This window comes from Corylus avellana, chromosome 1 (assembly GCF_965113065.1).
Source record: "Corylus avellana chromosome 1, dhCorAvel1.hap1.2, whole genome shotgun sequence".
Classification (NCBI taxonomy): Eukaryota; Viridiplantae; Streptophyta; class Magnoliopsida; order Fagales; family Betulaceae; genus Corylus; species Corylus avellana.
Genome location: NC_142490.1, coordinates 42467431 through 42485331, shown reverse-complemented (window position 1 = coordinate 42485331; position 17901 = coordinate 42467431). Strand labels below are relative to the sequence as shown.

General features: G+C 36.3%; 3 protein-coding genes and 1 pseudogene across 3 annotated transcripts; 1 reads left to right on the top strand and 3 right to left on the bottom strand.

Moving 5' to 3' along the window:
* Window positions 1-261: 261 nt before the first annotated feature.
* Window positions 262-1155, top strand: LOC148589879 (protein ATAF2-like). The gene has a single exon (XM_088515528.1). The coding sequence runs from the start codon at window positions 262-264 to the stop codon at window positions 1153-1155; it is 894 nt and encodes a 297-aa protein (XP_088371654.1).
* A 4581-nt stretch (window positions 1156-5736) lies between these two features.
* LOC132171736 (F-box/kelch-repeat protein At3g23880) lies at window positions 5737-7071 on the bottom strand. Its single transcript, XM_059583127.2, has one exon. The coding sequence runs from the start codon at window positions 7012-7014 to the stop codon at window positions 5908-5910; it is 1107 nt and encodes a 368-aa protein (XP_059439110.2). The 5' UTR covers window positions 7015-7071; the 3' UTR covers window positions 5737-5907.
* Window positions 7072-9059: 1988 nt separating this feature from the next.
* LOC132169868 (F-box/kelch-repeat protein At3g23880-like) lies at window positions 9060-10404 on the bottom strand. The gene has a single exon (XM_059580818.2). It carries the CDS (start codon window positions 10373-10375, stop codon window positions 9257-9259), a length of 1119 nt encoding a protein of 372 aa, XP_059436801.2. The 5' UTR covers window positions 10376-10404; the 3' UTR covers window positions 9060-9256.
* Window positions 10405-14893: 4489 nt separating this feature from the next.
* LOC148589878 (F-box/kelch-repeat protein At3g23880-like) lies at window positions 14894-16137 on the bottom strand (annotated as a pseudogene).
* Between the last annotated feature and the right edge of the window lie 1764 nt (window positions 16138-17901).

The window sequence follows — 17901 nt, the reverse complement described above, 5'->3', positions numbered from 1 at the left end:
GTCTTTTTTATGCTCTTAAAATGCTGCAGTTCCCCCCGTAAAAAAAAAAAAAAAAAATTGCTGCACTTCCGTTAATACGGCAAGTCGTCCAGTTCAAAATTTAAATTCAGGAACGGCAAGTCGTTGGTCCACCGCCTTTAGCTAAGGCGGTGGACCTAAGTCGGTGGCGCTGGCTTCTATATAAGGGCAATGGCTTCAAGAGGGAGTGAAACAGAGAGTGAAGAGGAGTGAAACAGAGAGTGAAGAGGGTGAATGATGATGATGATGCCGGTGGGATTTCGTTTTGAGCCCACTGATGAAGAGCTGGTAGGCTTCTATTTGTTGAACAAGGTAAGGGGAGAAGATATAGGTTGGGATGGCATCGGAGAGTTTGATATTTATGGTGAAAAGGATCCCTGGCAATTCTGTGGTGATCAGGAGAAGCTTTACGTTTTTACAAGGCTAAAACAACTCAGCAAAAATCGAGTGGCACGAACAGCGGGTTGCGGTGTTTGGCATGAGAATTCTGTCGACAAGATCTACGATGGTCAGGGTGATGTTATTGGGGTCAGGAAACTCTTCTCCTTCAAGGTGAAGAAACAGAAATCCAACTGGTTAATGCACGAGTTCTCATTAGTTGGGGAGGGAGAACGGGAACGGACGACTGACTGGGTCCTGTGCACCATCCAAAAGAAAGAATCACGACCAAGAGTTGGCGTTAAAAGATGCTTTCAAGATCAGTCTTCTCCCACCGACATCTCTGTTCAAACTCCATCTCCATTGCGAAATTCCATTAATACAGAAGAAGAAGAAGAAAAAGAAGTACTGCTACTTGAGGACGGATCCCAGCAGAGAAAGAAGATGCGCTGCTGCGATGTCGAATGTCAAGCCACTGGGGGGCCATCATCAGAATGTCCATCTGAATTTGGAACGCCTGAGTCTGAATTGGAAACCCGTCTACCAGCTAGTGATAACTCTGACCCTGAGTTGAGTGTTTCATATGAATATTTGGAAACCTTGATGAGCTGTCAACTAGCCAGTAATGATGACTCTACGTCTGAGTTTTATGCTTCATACGGTTATCTGCCGCCACCGCCTTCCCCTGTGGGTGGACATCTGCCGCTTGATGCATGGGTGGATTCTTGGGATCCTGAGTTTGCTACTTTACTTTCCTAGCACCATGTGAATGATCAAAACAGAGAACCAAAACTCTGTTTTACTGTTGGTGTCTGTTAAGATAGGAAAACATTGTAAATTTTTTTTTGTTTTTTTTTTTGTTCAATTTTGTTGGAGCACATTGGTGTACTTGTTCCTTAATTTTGTTATGGGATATCCAATTTGTCAACTTTGCTCGAAATATCTCTTCTCTTAATTTTTGTATAAAGAATGTCTTCTAACACAAATAACATGTCGTTTACACAAATAACACAAATATCTCTTCTCTTGATTTGTTATAAGTTAAAAATCGATGGGATTTCTATGGCAGTGGCTCCAATTGGTTCAAAGTTGATTATTGAGAACTTTGAGGTGCCCTAATCCCAATAGATTCCGTGTTAAAATATGCCTATCAAATGGAAAAATGTTGATTTATAACATTTACATTTACCAAATAAGGTTCTGGCTGATAATAATGATAGAAAATTACTTGTTGCTGCTTGCAAATTGTAAGAATGTTGAGTTGTTATGACTAAACAATTGGCAACTCTATTCTGGTTTGCTTATCTGTGTATGGTTTTTCTGGTTTACTTCTAGTCCAGACAATTTCTTGTACTTGCTCTTCTTCAGGTGTTCTTCATGTGAGATTTCGTGTGTTGGAAGTGAGTAGACTAAGTTGTTTTTATCATCCAATTGTGCTTCTCCTCGTGAATTTTAATGCAAGCTTGATTCCAATGAGCTCTAGCAGAAATGGCATTCTCCTCCCTCCATAAGAGTGGGATGGAGCTGAGGTTATAGGTTGAACACTCACTACATGTGTATGTAAATTATCAATAATAGTTTAAAAAAAGAAAACATCATCATGCAAGCTTGATGTTAATTATATATATGCTATGCCAAGTTGCTTTGACATGGTAAATTTATTGTTTCACCTTGGAATCACAAACAATATATAAGAATATTCTTTCCTATAATGCTGATTAAACATTTTTGCATCTATCAACGCGAAAGCATTCGATTAAGATCTGACTTGTCAATTTAATTAGTACTAAATTTTTACATTTTTGCCGGCATTATGAATTATATTCTAACTCAGAGGACACATTATGTTTGTAACTATACATAAAATTGCTAAGCAAATAGCGCACTATTCTTATGCATTTTGAAACTTATTTCTATTTGGGAGATGCAATCCACCTTAATCTAAATTCTAAAATCACCTTGTACTTTTACTTGTTTGCACTTTTGCAAATTCAACAAACAATCAATCAGTTGAGTCTGAAGAACCCAATTATTTGAATTTGAAAATCTTACTCCAAAACCTGTATTGGATTCCAAATTTCATGTCCTGTGCAGTTGAGATTATTTGTTCTATTCTAAGAGACTGTTTAAGATTGCACTATTTTTGTTGGAGTGTTCATTTTTACACTCCATTGGCAAGTCTTTGAATAATCAGACATAGTTTTGGTTGTTGTTCTTTTTTATTGTCATCATTTGTGGCCATTACTACCCACAGGTGACTATTCTGACTAAACCAACGCTTATGTTTTCAATTTTTTTTTTCAACCCCAAAAATTTATGTGATTTGCTCATGTATTGTTTGGTTCAAGTTGTTGTAAGGGTGATTAGATTCCATTATGGTAGCCTGACTTTTTCAGTAAATCCTTATGGTGGCATGAACTCATCTTTTTTTGGTTTCCTTTCTCTTGGTGGCATTCTTCTTTAAGGAAAATGAGTGGACAAAAAGGTCAATCATAAGTGATACTTCAGTGCATAGTGCTGCACAGATGGTGGAAGTAAAGAAGGTAAAATAGGATCAATTAACCAAATTATTTGTTGTTTGTCTCAAGAAATTGATTCTAGTAAAGATAGCTCTAAATACCAAGTGTTTCTGCAGCAATGAACTTGAATTCTACTTTGTAGTTTTAAGAGTAAGAATTTTGCTTTCTCTTTAGTAGCTAAGCTCATTTGGTTGATTCATAGGCCTGAAAAAATGGTTCATTGAAATAAAAGTAGTATTTGAAACTTACATTGTTTGATGGCATGTTTTGTGGCCTTCTAATCTGCCATATATCTTCCTCAATAATCAAAATATATGGGCACTGTAATGGTGCTCCCTTTCACTTTCAACATGAAAGCTGCCTTTTTATTTTCATTAGGATATTTTTCATCTAATCTGCCATATATCTTCCTCAATAATCAAAATTGAACGTCACCAACTATATACTAATCGAATTGTAAATGGTATCTACTCCATCTTTGACCCAGTAAAAATGGGTAGGTTTGAAAATGCATGGCCACATTCAAACAAGAGTGCCTATATATTACTTGTTATATTCGCAAGTCTCCTCCACAAGGCAATTAACGTGGGGTTGGAGGTCATGAGACGCTTCCTCCATGGGTTTCTTCTGCTTGCTACGCTGTTCCTTGCATGGAGCTTGTTCGTCACTGGTAAGAGGAGCACCTTTTTTCTATCTAAATTTTGTTATATTGTTTGACATGCATATATGTATAGGCTATTGCTTCACATTTTGTGTTGTTTACTTGTTTATTTGTCATCTTTTAACACTTGTTTTTTTCTTGTATGAAACTGTTTGTGGACCTTATATAGTAGAAAATGAGATGCAATCAATTCTAATTTCACCAATTTCATTGTCAAATGAAAATCCCTTTTTCTTTCTTTTTTCAACGTTTTGTACATAAGAACTGCCACACAAAAAGGTCCCATGGTCACACTGATTTTAGTAAAACAGTATCATCATTCATGTCTGCTAATGTCCATCAATGATAAAATGCCAGCCAATGAACAATAGGTTTCTTCAACCAAGGAGTAATTCAGAGATTGACGATTATTTCAGTGAGCAACAAGGCAAATTAGGTGTAGGAGAACAAATATATCATAAGAAAGAATGTAAAAATATATCTAAGAAAGATATATAAAGAGTGGAGCAGGTAAAAATTAAAATAAACACCCAATCCACACTACAGAACAAGTTGATTGAAGTAGTACTTAGCCTCATGGGATCAGAAACTTGGGCCTCCATACATAAATAAACAAAGCTCAACTTGAATTAAATGATCAATAGCAATCAAGCCCAAAATTTTATGGTAATATGCCGCTAAATGCCAACAGATGATTTGAATACAATGAACCAAGTGATGAGAAATTTTTCACTAAACCAAAACCAACAACTGGTAAACTATGATAGTGATGCTAAATTTAGATTCTCTGATTCCCAGGATAACAAAACCCTCGGAAAGAATGAACTCTGGAATGTTACAAACCTGGGATTGACATTTTCAATGCAGACAATAAGATTAATCTAGCATACGGGGGATGAGTTCGTTGACTAAATTTAAGATAACATTATAATTATTTATCAATAACATCTTTTTGTTTTGTATCCCTCTAGGTATTTAAGGAAATACAATCATTGCAGAGGGGCTTTTACACGACTTAGGAACAAATCAAGTACAGTTTTGAAACTGAGTCCTAGAAAATTTGTGAGTACAAAATCTGATTTCAAACGACTGCATTGTTTTCTTCACATTCAAGTTTTCATGAAACTAGCAAAAAAATTTGAAGCACCCTTCAGTTACAAAACAACACATGGATATTTAAAGAAACCCCTCAAAAGTGGAAACAGATTTCCAATTGTCCTGAAATATGGAGAAAATAATTAATTAACTACATTTGTTTACAATTACTTTATACACCCTTAAATCATGGACATGAAACAACAATCTTGGGAGTTTGGCAGCAAGAACTTTGAAATGAAAGACATTCGAGTGTACACAACAAATATTTGTAAAAAGAATTTTATGTAAATAACTTAACTGCCTGAGCTATACCACCTCTGTAAATTCCTCAATCAATTGGATCAAATCCACAAAACAACAAATGCATTGTCAGAAAGCTCAACCACCACAAACGGGGGGAACCATAATGGAATATGTCCAGACGAAATAGCCACAAACCCTTGTATGTTTAAGCAATCAAGATGAAAAGAGCTCCAAAAGTCCAAACGCAATGAAAGTTTCCTGCAACAAAAGTTGTTGCCCTAGACTTCACATAAAAGATAACACATTTAAAGGATAGAGAGAAAGCCTAAAACATTCTGTATTCATTGCCAAAGAATGTGTAGAAGTAAGTACTCTTCAAGAGTTTACCAAAAAAAAAAAGTACTCTTCAAGAGTTCATTCAATCCAACATTATTAGTTCATGGTTTCCTTCCCTTAACTTTGCCATTCTTCCACGAGCTTCCAAATCTTATATGTAAAAAAATGTTTTATCCACAAGCACATTGTATACAAAGTTATTATTCAATATATAACTCTAAATAAATGCAATCATTAATAAGCCAAGATATTGTTAGGCATTGGATTTTATGAAATTAAGTTAAGTATTAAAAAAATTGACCAACAGGCCCTAATGTGCTATGTCATTTTTTTTTTTTTTTTTTTTTATCAAATCTGATCTCTAATCTAAGAGCTCAAATTTGAAAATTATGTACGCTAACCCATGAAATAGTGCGAAAGAAATAGAATATATATAAGAAATACTAAACAGATGGGACAGTGATAAAATAATTCCACATGATATGTAAAAAAAACATATGTGTTCTTTATTAATCTTAAAATTCTCTCACCATTGCTCCCAAAGAGGTACGAGTTAAAATATTTGAGAAATACATCATTTGACAAGAATAAGCTCAGCACATGTATGCTGCCTGAAACACACTTGGAAGAGATATAGAAAGATGGCTCTTAAAATTAATTTCCTCCCTTGATAGAAATTAGGGTCTCCATGTAAGTAACCGAGCAGCTATAGCTAGGAATTGGGAGATTAGTCCTTTCTTTGGTAAAGGGGTTGTACAAGGCAAATCTGTAATTTGTTGTGCAGAACATGGCGTCGTTCTTCCAAAATCTTAAGGGTCCTCCCCAAGTTAAGGGTCGTTCAATTCCTGTAATTGGTCCAATAGTGAAAAGCCTAGTCCAGGAGTCCTTAACACCAACATCAAGCAACAACCATATATCACAGCACATCTCCAACAATTCTTTATCCCCACTCCAAAATGCCATAGCAATCGATTCATTCAACACAAAAAAGTTTTTCCAACCAGGACTATTCAAAACATCATCAACATCAACTGGCAGCGGCGTTTTTAGAAATACCTCGCCGCTCATGTCAAATGACAAAACCCCCTTCCAAACATCAAAACATGCCTCCCAAGAAGCCATCCCATTGGTGTATGTATCAATAGCCCTAACATTAATTAAATCTGGGCGGCTATCAACTTTTCTCCAAGAATCGCTACTTAAGCTATATACCTCACTTAATCTATAACGGGGGGCATTGCCTTCATAATAGTAACTTTCGTTGGGATCAAAGAGACTAAAAAATTTTATTATCTTGTAGTCACTAGTTTTGGCATCAAAACCAAATCCGATACCAGACTTGATACGATAATCATTGGAGAAGCGGGACAGGCTTGAATTGGGAACAACCTTTGTTTCTTTAGTTGCAGGGTTCCATATGAAAACATTCAATGCATTGTAATCGCTGAGACAAACAAGACCATCGCAAGAACCCACGAAGTTTCTGACCTCAGTAAACGGTAGAGGTAGAGGTTGTGTAAGGGATACTTGGAGTGTTTCATAAGAAAGCGTTGATACAACTGTATCTCTGGTAGTTTGCCAGAGAAAGAGGAGGGTGTTGCTGTTCTTGTTGTGTAGGAGGTGTTCTCTGATGAAGTTTTGGTGAGTAATGAGAGCGTACCAGGATTTGCAGACGCATTTGAATCGCAAGAGAGAGACGACTGGAAGGCATAGTAGAATCTCTGTCACCAATTCTTCAGGCAATTCGTTGGCCATCAACATCGGAGGAGGGATACTTAGCAGCCGGCAGGGTTTAGGGTTTTGGTTTCTACAAAAGAGGATGCGTTGTCTTTGTAAATTTCTTCCTCTCTCGCTGTTTGATTAAATTTTTCGTTTGGGCTTGGGCTTCAATGCAGGCTTTTGAGTTGGCAGGAGTCAAGCCCATCACTCTGTGACTCCCATCGAGTCATCGACCCATGATTGAAATGTTCTGCCAAATGCTAAACAATAATTGTGTTGAATTACTGTTTCTCAGAAAAACACATATTCTGAAGGTTACTTTATTGCCTATTCTGTAAAATGATGATTTGTATATAAAAAACACTTGAAGATGCCCATTCCAGAACAAGAAAATAACATTGTAATTTGGATTTAATCTTGATAAAATAATAAATCAATGAGAAGTTCGTTTGATAAGTTTGGTAGACAACTTTGAGGGGAAAGTTCACATACCCTCTTCAAAGTACCACCTAATTAACAATGTCTCCAAAACTATCAAAAAAAATTGTCAATGTCCCTCAATGATGAAAATACCCCTAATAAAATAAAATAAAAAATAAACCATTTTTTTTAAAAAAAATTATTGGAGTATTTTGTTTTTTTTGAAAAAAAAATAAAAAATTATGGTCACTTTTGTCTTTTTGCTGGCCTGGAGAGGACATTGTCAATTGTTTGGTAATTTAAGGAGATATTGTCACAATTGGATACTGGTTTGAGGGGGGTATGTGTTGAGAAATAATCTCACATTGCCTGTGGATAAGACTTTGGGCATGTTTATAAGGAATGAACAATTCTCTCTTATTGAACCTATTTTATGAAATGAATTAAACCCACGAATTTGTTTATGGTATTAGAGCCTACCACAGGACAAATGGAGCCCACACTACTTACCTTGTGACAAGGACCAAGAAAAATACTGACTTGTACGTGAGGGAAGGTGTTGAAAAATAATCTCACATTGATAAGTTAAGCCCACAAATTTCTTCAATATGTAGACTTTTCCCTTACTTTTATAAAAGAAAGAAAAAAAATATTACTAATGCTAACATCTCACAAGGGTAGAGTGCTATTTTTGTAGCTAAAGCTCTTCGATCTTATATTTAAGAAGGTTAATACATACCATAATTCAGTAACATATATCGCTCAAAAGAAAGGTTTTCCCTGCAGTAAAGTTCCCATAATATTGTATAAGAAGGAAAATATACAAAATCCAACAGTGAAACAATGACCCAACTTGTAATTGTTACATATATGTAGTCACATCCACTAAATCATAAGCTCTAGCTTTCTGTTTCATCACTTCCACCTAAACATCAATACCATCAAACTCAGAACTCATGTTTGAGAAATTTGACATTGCTCTCTTCACTTGTTTGCTTGAGAAGAAATCAAATGGGGAAAAAAGGAAAGAAAAGAAAAGAAAATCATAATTCTTCACTGAGAAAACTGAAAAAGAAAAAAGAAAAAAGTAAGCTATTAATGGATTATGGAAGTTGTGAATGGAAACTTACATTCCAGGTGTTATTATTGGTGGCAAAGCGATGGTCAGATATGACATTAACATATGATGGTGTCTGAGCTTTATTATTTATGAGCGGAAGCCTCTCAAAGCATAATCCTCCTCACTATCATAATTGTAATAGAATCCGTGATTTAGCCTAAGAGTTCTTAAAGCCACAACCAATAAAATTGAAAGTCCCTGCATATACAATCTATTAAAAAATTTCTTCACATATTGCAGTAGAATTTAGATTTTTAAGACTGAGATCAAAGAGCCCACTAGGCATTATGTTCACTCTTTATATTAATAAGCCAAGATATTGTTAGGCATTGGATTTTATGAAAATAAGTAAAGTATTAAAAAAATTGACCAACAGGCCCAAATGTGCTATGTCAATTTTTTTTTTTTACTCATATCTGACCTCTAATCAAAGAGCTCAATTTTGAAAATTATTTCCGCTAACCCATGAAATAGTGCGAAAGAAATAGAATATATATAAGAAATACTAAACAGATGGGACAGTGATAAAATAATTCCACATGATATGTAAAAAAAACATATGTGTTCTTTATTAATCTTAAAATTCTCTCACTATTGCTCCCAAAGAGGTACGAGTTAAAATATTTGAGAAATACATCATTTGACAAGAATAAGCTCAGCACATGTATGCTGCCTGAAACACACTTGGAAGAGATATAGAAAGATGGCCCTCAAGCATTGACATTGTCAACAACTATCATGCTCTTAAAATTCATTTCCTCCCTTGACAGAAACTAGGGTCTCCATGTAAGTAATCGAGCAGCTATAGCTCTGAATTGGGAGATTAGTCCTTTCTTTGGTAAAGGGGTTGTACAAGACCAATCCGTCATTTGTTCTGCAGAACATGGCGTCATTCTTCCAAAATGTTACGAGTCCTCCCAATCGCCAAAATGGTAAGGGTAGTTCAATTCCTGTAATTGGTCCAACAGTGAAAAGCCTAGTCCAGGAGTCTTTAACACCAACTTCAAGCAACAACCATATATCCCAGCAAAGCCCCAACCATTCTTCCTTCAAACTCCGAAACGCCATAGCAATCGATTCACTCAACACAAAAAAGTTTTTTCTCCAACCAGCACTATTCAAAACATCATCCGGCAGCGGTGTTTTTAGAAATACCTCGCCGCTCATGTCAAATGACAAAACCCCCTCCCAATCATCATCAAAATCAAATGCCTCCCAAGAAGCCATCCCATTGATGTATGTATCAATAGCTTTAACATTAATTAAACCTGGGCGGCTATCAACTTTTCTCCAAGAATCGACACTTAAGCTATATACCTCACTTAATTTATGACCGGGGACATGGCTTTCATAATAGTCAAAACCAAAGAGACTAAAAAATTTTATTATCTTGTAGTCACTAGTTTTGGCATCAAAACCAAATCCGATACCAGACTTGATACGATAATCATTGGAGAAGCGGGACAGGCTTGAATTGGGGACAACCTTTGTTTCTTTAGTTGCAGGGTTCCATATGACAACATTCAATGCACTGTAATCGCAGAGACAAACAAGACCATCGCAAGAACCCACGAAGTTACTGACCTCAGTAAACGGTAGAGGTAGAGGTTGTGTAAAGGATACTTGGAGTGTTTCATAAGAAAGCGTGGACACAACTATATCTCTGGTAGTTTCGTCTTGCAAGAGAAAGAGGCGGGTGTTGTTGTTCTTGTTGTGTAGGAGGTGTTTTCTGATGAAGTTTTGGTGAGTAATGAGAGCGTACCAGGATTTGCAGACGCAATTGAATCGCAAGAGAGAGACGACGGGAAGGTATAGCAGAATCTCTGTCACCAATTCTTCAGGCAATTCGTTGGCCATCAACATCGGAGGAGGGATACTTTGCAGCCGGCAGGGTTTAGGGTTTTTGTTTCAGCAAAAGAGGATGCGTTGTCTTTATAAAAGAGGATACTTAGAGCATTCCCAGCAGACTCCCTATAAGGGGGTCTGTTCCCTATGTTTAGGGAATATGTCCAAAAAATCGTAAAAAACGTCCCACAACAGATTCCCTATATGGTTCCCTAAACCATCAGATGCTACAGTAGAACCCAATGTATTGGGTTCCACTGTAGCGTTCCTTTGCCTTTTTATAATCATAAAAAAAAAAAACTCTCTCTCCTCTCACATCTTTTCACGCCCACTATTTTTTTCCGTTCATCTTCTCCGCCCTCTTCTGCATTTCATCTCGACACAAAGCAAATCTCCATCTTCAATACTCCATCTTCACTCTCACAGCCACTCAAAAGATTTACACCCAAAATTAAACAACAAATAAACGAACCAGCCTTCTTCCGGCGAGATGAAAAAACGAAAAAAGGTGCAGAGAGGGAAATAGATGCAGCAAAAACCCAGACCGATCAAGACCCAACAGAAACCCAAAAACCCAGACCGATCAAACCAAACTTCAAGGCTCTCATATATGCTGGCAGAGAGGGAAATAGGTGCTGCGGCTGGAAGGGAAAGAAAGGAAAGAAGAAGATGGAGATGAGATGAGAGGAGAGAGAGAAATCATATATGCTCACCAGACTTCACCATTCAAGGAGATCAAGAGAGTGAGGCAGAGAGTGAGATGGAGATGAGGCAGAGAGGGAAGTTGGTGCTGCTGGAAGGGAAAGAAAGGAAAGAAGAAGACGGAGATGAGATGAGATGAGAGAGAGAAAGAAAGGTTAAATTAAATGAATAAAATATAAAAAAGGTAAAATAAAAATAATAATATTTTAATGGTATAAGGAAGCATTAAGGGAAGCTATTGGGGTGCAAATTGATATAGGGAAGCAAAAAGTAGTTTAGATCCTTAAACTTAGGGAATATGACCGGGTAGCTGCTGGGAATGCTCTTAGTTGATTAGCAGCTGGCAGGGTTTGTACTTTGAGAGTGACTTATATGGGGAAGTTGCACAAAGGGTGAGTTTTGTGCAATCAATTAGAAGGTGACACTTAAGCAAAATTTATCAAACTTAAATTTTTTTAAAAAAGCCTAACTACACCAGATTATAAATAAAAATTAATTATAAAAAAAATAAATAAATAAATAAAAAAACACAGAATTGAAGGGGTGGCCAATCTTTGGGTGGCCGGCCGCCACCCCCAAGCCATGGGGATGGCCGCGCGGCCACTCCCATGGGCAGGGGGTGGCGGCCAGCCACCCCAGATCTGGATTTGGGGTGGCTGGCCGCCACCCCTAGGCCTAGGGGTGGCCGCGCGGCCACTCTCATGGCCTATGGCGTGGCCAACCAGTCACCCCTTCAATTTTGTTTTGTTTTTTTAATAAAAAAATTAATTTTTTATTTTATTAGAGTGTAATCTGGTGTAGTTGAGTTTTTGTTTTAAGTATAAGTCTAATAAAATTGGCTGATGTGTCAACTTTTTATTGGTGGCACAAAATATATATACTTGTTTTCGTTTTAATACTGTAAAAAAGGAAAAAAAAAAAATCTATAATTACGAAGGTTACTTTATTGCCTATTTTGTAAAATGATGGTTTGCATATAAAAAAATAAAAATAAAAATAAAAAATAAAAAAATAAAATTGAACAAGCCTATTTCAGAACAAGAAAATGACATTGTAATTTGAATTTGATCTCGATGAAATAATAAATCAATGAGAAGTTCGTTTGATAAGCTTGGAAGATTACATTTAGAAGAAAGTTCACATATCCCCTTCAAACTATCTCCTAATTGATAATATTTTCCCAATAACAAAAATATCCTATATAAAATAAAATAAACAATAAACCAATTTTTTTTTTTTTAGTTTATTGGAGTATTTTGTTTTATTGAAAAAAAATTATGGCTACTTATCTTTTTGCTGGCCTTGGGAGACATTGTCAATTATTTCGTAGTTTAGGAGAGTATTATCGCAATTGAAAGTTTGGGAGGACATTGCCAATTTGGTAGTAGTTCTAACATCTCACAAGGGTTGAGTGCTATTTTTTGTAGCTAAAGCTCTTTATAGTTGTATTTAAGAAGGTTAATACAGACCATAATATTGTCTCAGAAGAAAAATATACAAAATCCAACAGTGAAAACAATGACCCAACTTGTAAATTGTTGCATATATGTAGTCACAAACACTAAATCATAAGCTCTAGCTTTCATCACTTCCACCTAAACATCAAACCCATCAAACTCAGAACTCATGTATGAGAAATTTGACACTGCTGGCTGCCCATGATATGAGGTGGCAAAACACAAAAATGCACCATATCCTATGGACATTAAAAAACTAAAACAAAACTAAAACTGGGTGTAGAAGGGGTTTCCGAGGATTTGAACACACAAGTACTTTTTATATGAAGCAAGCTCTAATACATTGTTAGAAACTATGTAAAACTCAGCAATTAGTGAGCCTACAATATATATCGAGCACTCACTAACAACAATAACAAGAACATTATGATTTTCTGCTAAATGCAATGGAGGATCTCACGTCTTCCTCAAAAGCATATTCATCTGCTGAAGAAAGATGATGTATGTTAAACCTTGAAAATGTTTATGCACTTTCAACCAGTTGAACCATCTTGCATTACCTTTTACACTTGAAACATCTAGAGTGATTTAAAAGATTACCAGCCCTTATCAGCTTTGACTTCATACAGTTCATAACCAAAACTTTTGTTAGTAGAAAGCCTTTTCTTTTCTTTTTCTTTTTTAATGAAACTTTCATTGTATAATTCCTAAATAAATGCAAAGATACTTTTAGGCATTGGATTTTATACAAATAGGGGAAGTACCAAAAGCATTGACCAACAGGCCCTAATGTGTTGTGTCATTTTTATCAAATCTAACTTGATCTAATCAAATAGCTCAATTGAAAATTATGTCCACTGACCTCATCAACCATATCTAAGTACCAAATCCTCGGTGTCTTATGCACCTAGTTTCCTAAGAGCCTGTTTGAAATTGCATTTGAGAAATACGGCTTTTAAGTTAAAAAAATGTTTTTTTTGGCAAAACTTCATTTTTAAACTTTTGTCAAGTGAGTTTTGGTAATTTTAAGAGTAAAAAAAAAAAAAAAAAAAAAAACTTTTGAAATTTTTTATCAAACAAGCTAGCTTTTGTTTGGCACGACTTTTTAAGTATTAAAAGTACTTTTTAAACTCTATAACACAATCTCAAACAGGACTTAAAGCTTTTTTATTTGTCGCATTGAAAGTAGTTTGATGATTGTTCTTATTATAGTAGATGTAATTTGGAAACTAGAAGCTTTTCATTTTGTATTTCAAAGGGTAAATTTCTTTGCATGAGTCTTCAGTGGTGCCTTTGAATCTGTAAAGAAAATTCAAAAGCCATTTTCTCCATCAAAAGTCTGGTTTTAGTATATATATATATATATTTTCTAGATAAATAGAAAAAATGGCTATAGGGGAGGATCTTTCTCATTCTTGATCCGAATGGAAGAGAGAATGGGAAATCTGGTTTTAGTATATTTGAAATTTTATAACATTCTTTCCTTTGAACACCCTCCTAATAATCCCCACGGGCTTGCAACAAGAAGCATTAAGTAATTAGCCGCAATGTATTGATACTACTTTGTTAATCTCTCTCGCCCTCTCTCTCTCTCTCTCTCTCTCTGTGAATTCTAATCAAAGAGCTATATAAGAATATCATGAACCAGACAAGTATGCAATATATCCTGTTAACATTCTTTTGCTAAAACCACGTTGGAAGAATAGATGATCTCATGATCTCTACCTTCAATGCAGTGACGTAAGAAACAACAAAGCACATCTCCATGATTTCCCCAATTTTGCATTCTCTCCCCTGTCCCAACACAATCTCTAACAGCAAGCCAAGTAATAGAAGAGTGACATCTTTGAACCTGAGTTTAAATTCTTTGGACTCATGAATGCAAAATGATTAACGTGTTTTTGCATTTTGACATAATCAGGTGATCCTGCTAAACGATTAACACAATGGAGGATATTTCTTATGCCTTAAAAGCATATAAACTTCTGTTAGTAGAACAAGATAGAAAGCCTTTTCCTTTTCTTTTTTTTTTTTTTTTTTTTTTTTGAATAAAACTTCAAATTTTCAATTTATAATTCTAAATAAATGCCACCATTAATAAGCCAAGATACTTTTAGGCATTGGATTTTATGAAAATAGGGGGAGTACCGAAAAACATTGACCAACAGTTCCTAATGTGCAATGTCATTTTTTTTTATATAAAAAAAATAATAATAATAAAATTTGACCTCTATTCAAAAAGCTCAATTTTGAAAATTATGTCCACGGACCTCATCAACCACATCCAAGTACCAAAACCTCTTCAAGAGTAAATTTTTATCATAAAGCAGAAAGGAGATATATGAAATACTAAACATATGGGACTGACAAAATAATTCTGCATGATATATATATATATAAAAAAAAAAGATCATGTGCATAGAATTGATATAGATAGAAAGATGGCCATTGTCAACAACTGTTCTGCTTTTCAAATTCATTTCCTCCCATTAACAGAAACTAGGGTCTCCATGTAAGTAACCAATTGCAACGAGTATGTTTCTCCATGAATTGGGAGATTAGTCATTTCTTTGGTTGAGGGGTCATACAAGACCATTTGTCCGTCAAGATTTTCAAAGAGCACGGCGTCATTCTTCCAAAATCCTAAAGGTCGGGGTTGTTTAAAATCTGTAAACGGTCCAATACTGAAAAGCTTAGTCCATGAGTCCTTAACACCAACTTCAAGTAACAACCATATATCATAGCAAATCTCCGACATTCCTTTATCCCAGACGAGAACTATGAGAGCGATCGATTCATTCAACACGAAAATATCTGTCCAATCTGAAAATTCATCCAAGAAAACATCATCTCGCTTCAGTGTTTTTAGGAACACCTCGTTGCTCATGTCAAATGACAAAAGATTCCCCCTATTATCACCATATGCCTCCAAAGAAGCCATCCCATTGGTGTATGTATTCATACCTCTAACAGAGCTATAAACAGGAGATATAGAAAACGGGGGAGTATCAACTTTTCTCCAAGAATCGGCATTTAAGCTATATACCTCACTTTGGGCCATCTTTCCCCCTTGAGTGAGATTCATAGATAGTAAGAAGATTGATTATCTTGTAGTCATTAGTTTTCGCATCGAAACCAAATCCGATACCATCAACGCCGAGTTTATGGAAAGCGGAGACGAACTGGGGTAGGTTTGATTTGGGGACAACCTTTGTTTCTTTAGTTGCAGGGTTCCATAAAACAACACGCAATGCATAGTCATCGTGGAGACAAACAAGACCATTGCAAGAACCCAAGACAAGAAACGGGGGAGGTAGAGGTTGTGAATCTAATACTTGGAGCGTTTCATAAGAAAGCGTCGATACAACATCAAAAATTTCATCGCGCATTTTAACGAGGAGGAGGGTGTTGCTGTTCTTCTTGTTGTGTTGGATGTGTTTTGTTACGAAGTTTTGGTGAGTAATGAGAGCGTACCAGGATTTGCAGACGCATTTGCATCGCAATAGAGAGACGACCGGAAGCCATAGCAGAATCTCTGTCACCAAATCTTCAGGCAATTCCTTGGCCATCAACAGCGGCTTTTGGGGAAGTGGAAATGGAATTGGGGGTTTCTGAAGTATGGTTGCGTGACTTGCGTCTGTCGGTTTTCCACGTTTCTGAAGGATGGATCCGAATTGGGGGTTTCTGAAGATGGTTGCGCGTCTGTTGGATTTCCACGTTTCTGAAGGATCGTGGGTTTCAGTTATGTTTGTGGGTCAATGCAAGGCTTTCGACTAGGCCTGAGTTAGGCCCAGCCCAATTAACAGCCTCAGCCCACAAGAGTGCCCAACAAACTGTGCGACTCCCACGACTGACATGTTCTGCAAATGCTAAACAATAATTGTGTTGAATTATTGTTTTTATATATAAAAATATATATACACGTACTCGTTTTTGTTTTTGAATAAACATGGTTTAATTAATAGAGAGAAAGCTGCCTAATAACATTCAGTATGCATAGTCAAATGAATAAGTAAAATTACTCTTCAAGAGCTCATTCAATCCAACATCTTTGAGAGTATTAATAGACTTTTTGCACTCCCATAATTGACCTATATATATATATTTCCTGAGGCATTGTTTGAGCCTATAAAAAGACTTGTGGAGGTGACACACAATCTAGATGTGTAGTGTCAATAGAGCCTCTCTTTTGTTGCATATACACCTCTTAATCAAGAATGCCATAAAGATAAGCATCGGATATATCAAGTTGTCAAATATACCAATTAAAACATACATTAAGAGCAAAAACCTAATGCACTGTGGCTGGTTTGACGATGGGGTTATAGAGATTTTGACTGTGTAATATGTGACTAGCTACGAGGATGTAACACAAATCCTCATCATCAAATGAGATGCCTGCTTCTCTTCTTGCAGTGAATTTGTTGGAATAATTCATTGATTTACATGCTCAAAATGATTATTCTTTCATCTCTCCTTCCCTGACATACCCAGAAGCTTTTACATCTCTCTCTCCCTTCCAAATTCATTCTACGAACCAGCTGAAATAGGGAGAGAAGTGAAAGAGATGGCAAGAAACGGATGGATTAATGCCGACTTTGGAAGCGGGAAGTAACACAAGGAAAAGGCATGATGGGAAACAGAGTATTATTCCAAAGTTCGAAGAAAAAGAAAATAATAAAACATCATGTGTAAGTTCAAGAAACTTCCACCGAAAGAGGAAGAAAGTTACAAGTTGCATTCAAATGCTTGCGGTAGTAGATGCGTGAACCAGATGCTATTTTGAAGGAGCTCTACTGGCTCACACCTTTGTGGGGTTGTGGTAACGGGCTCGCCTTCCCAGGCAGTAGCTATGGCTCAAACCGGACATTCCACAGCGGGTGGGAACCCCGATGGTAACGTCCAAGGGGGAAAACTACACTGGTCGCCCCTTCCCACCTTTTTAATTAGAAAAAAAAAAAAAATGCAATGATGGAATATACCAGAAAATAATATAATAAATTCCAACAAAATACCTTATATTAGGGCTGTAATCGAGCCGAGCGAGCCGGGCTTGGGGTGTGCCGAACTCGGCTCGTTTATGTTGTTTAGTAAACGAGTCGAGTCGAGTTCGAGCCGGGCTTTAAATCCACTGTCCGAACTTGACTCGTTAGGCCCAACACCTAACTCGGCTCAAGTTGGCGAGCCTAAGCAAGCTCGAGCCAAGCTCGGTTAAAAGCTTGTCGAGCTTTAAGCGGGCAGCACAAAACAGTGAATGAAACCCAGCACAAAACGGTGTCGTTTTGGGCATTAAATTTTTATTTTTATTTTATTTTTTTTCTTTAAAAAAAAAAGGGAAAAAAAAAAAAAAAAAAGCTAAGAAAAATTGGGGTGGTTCCGGCCACC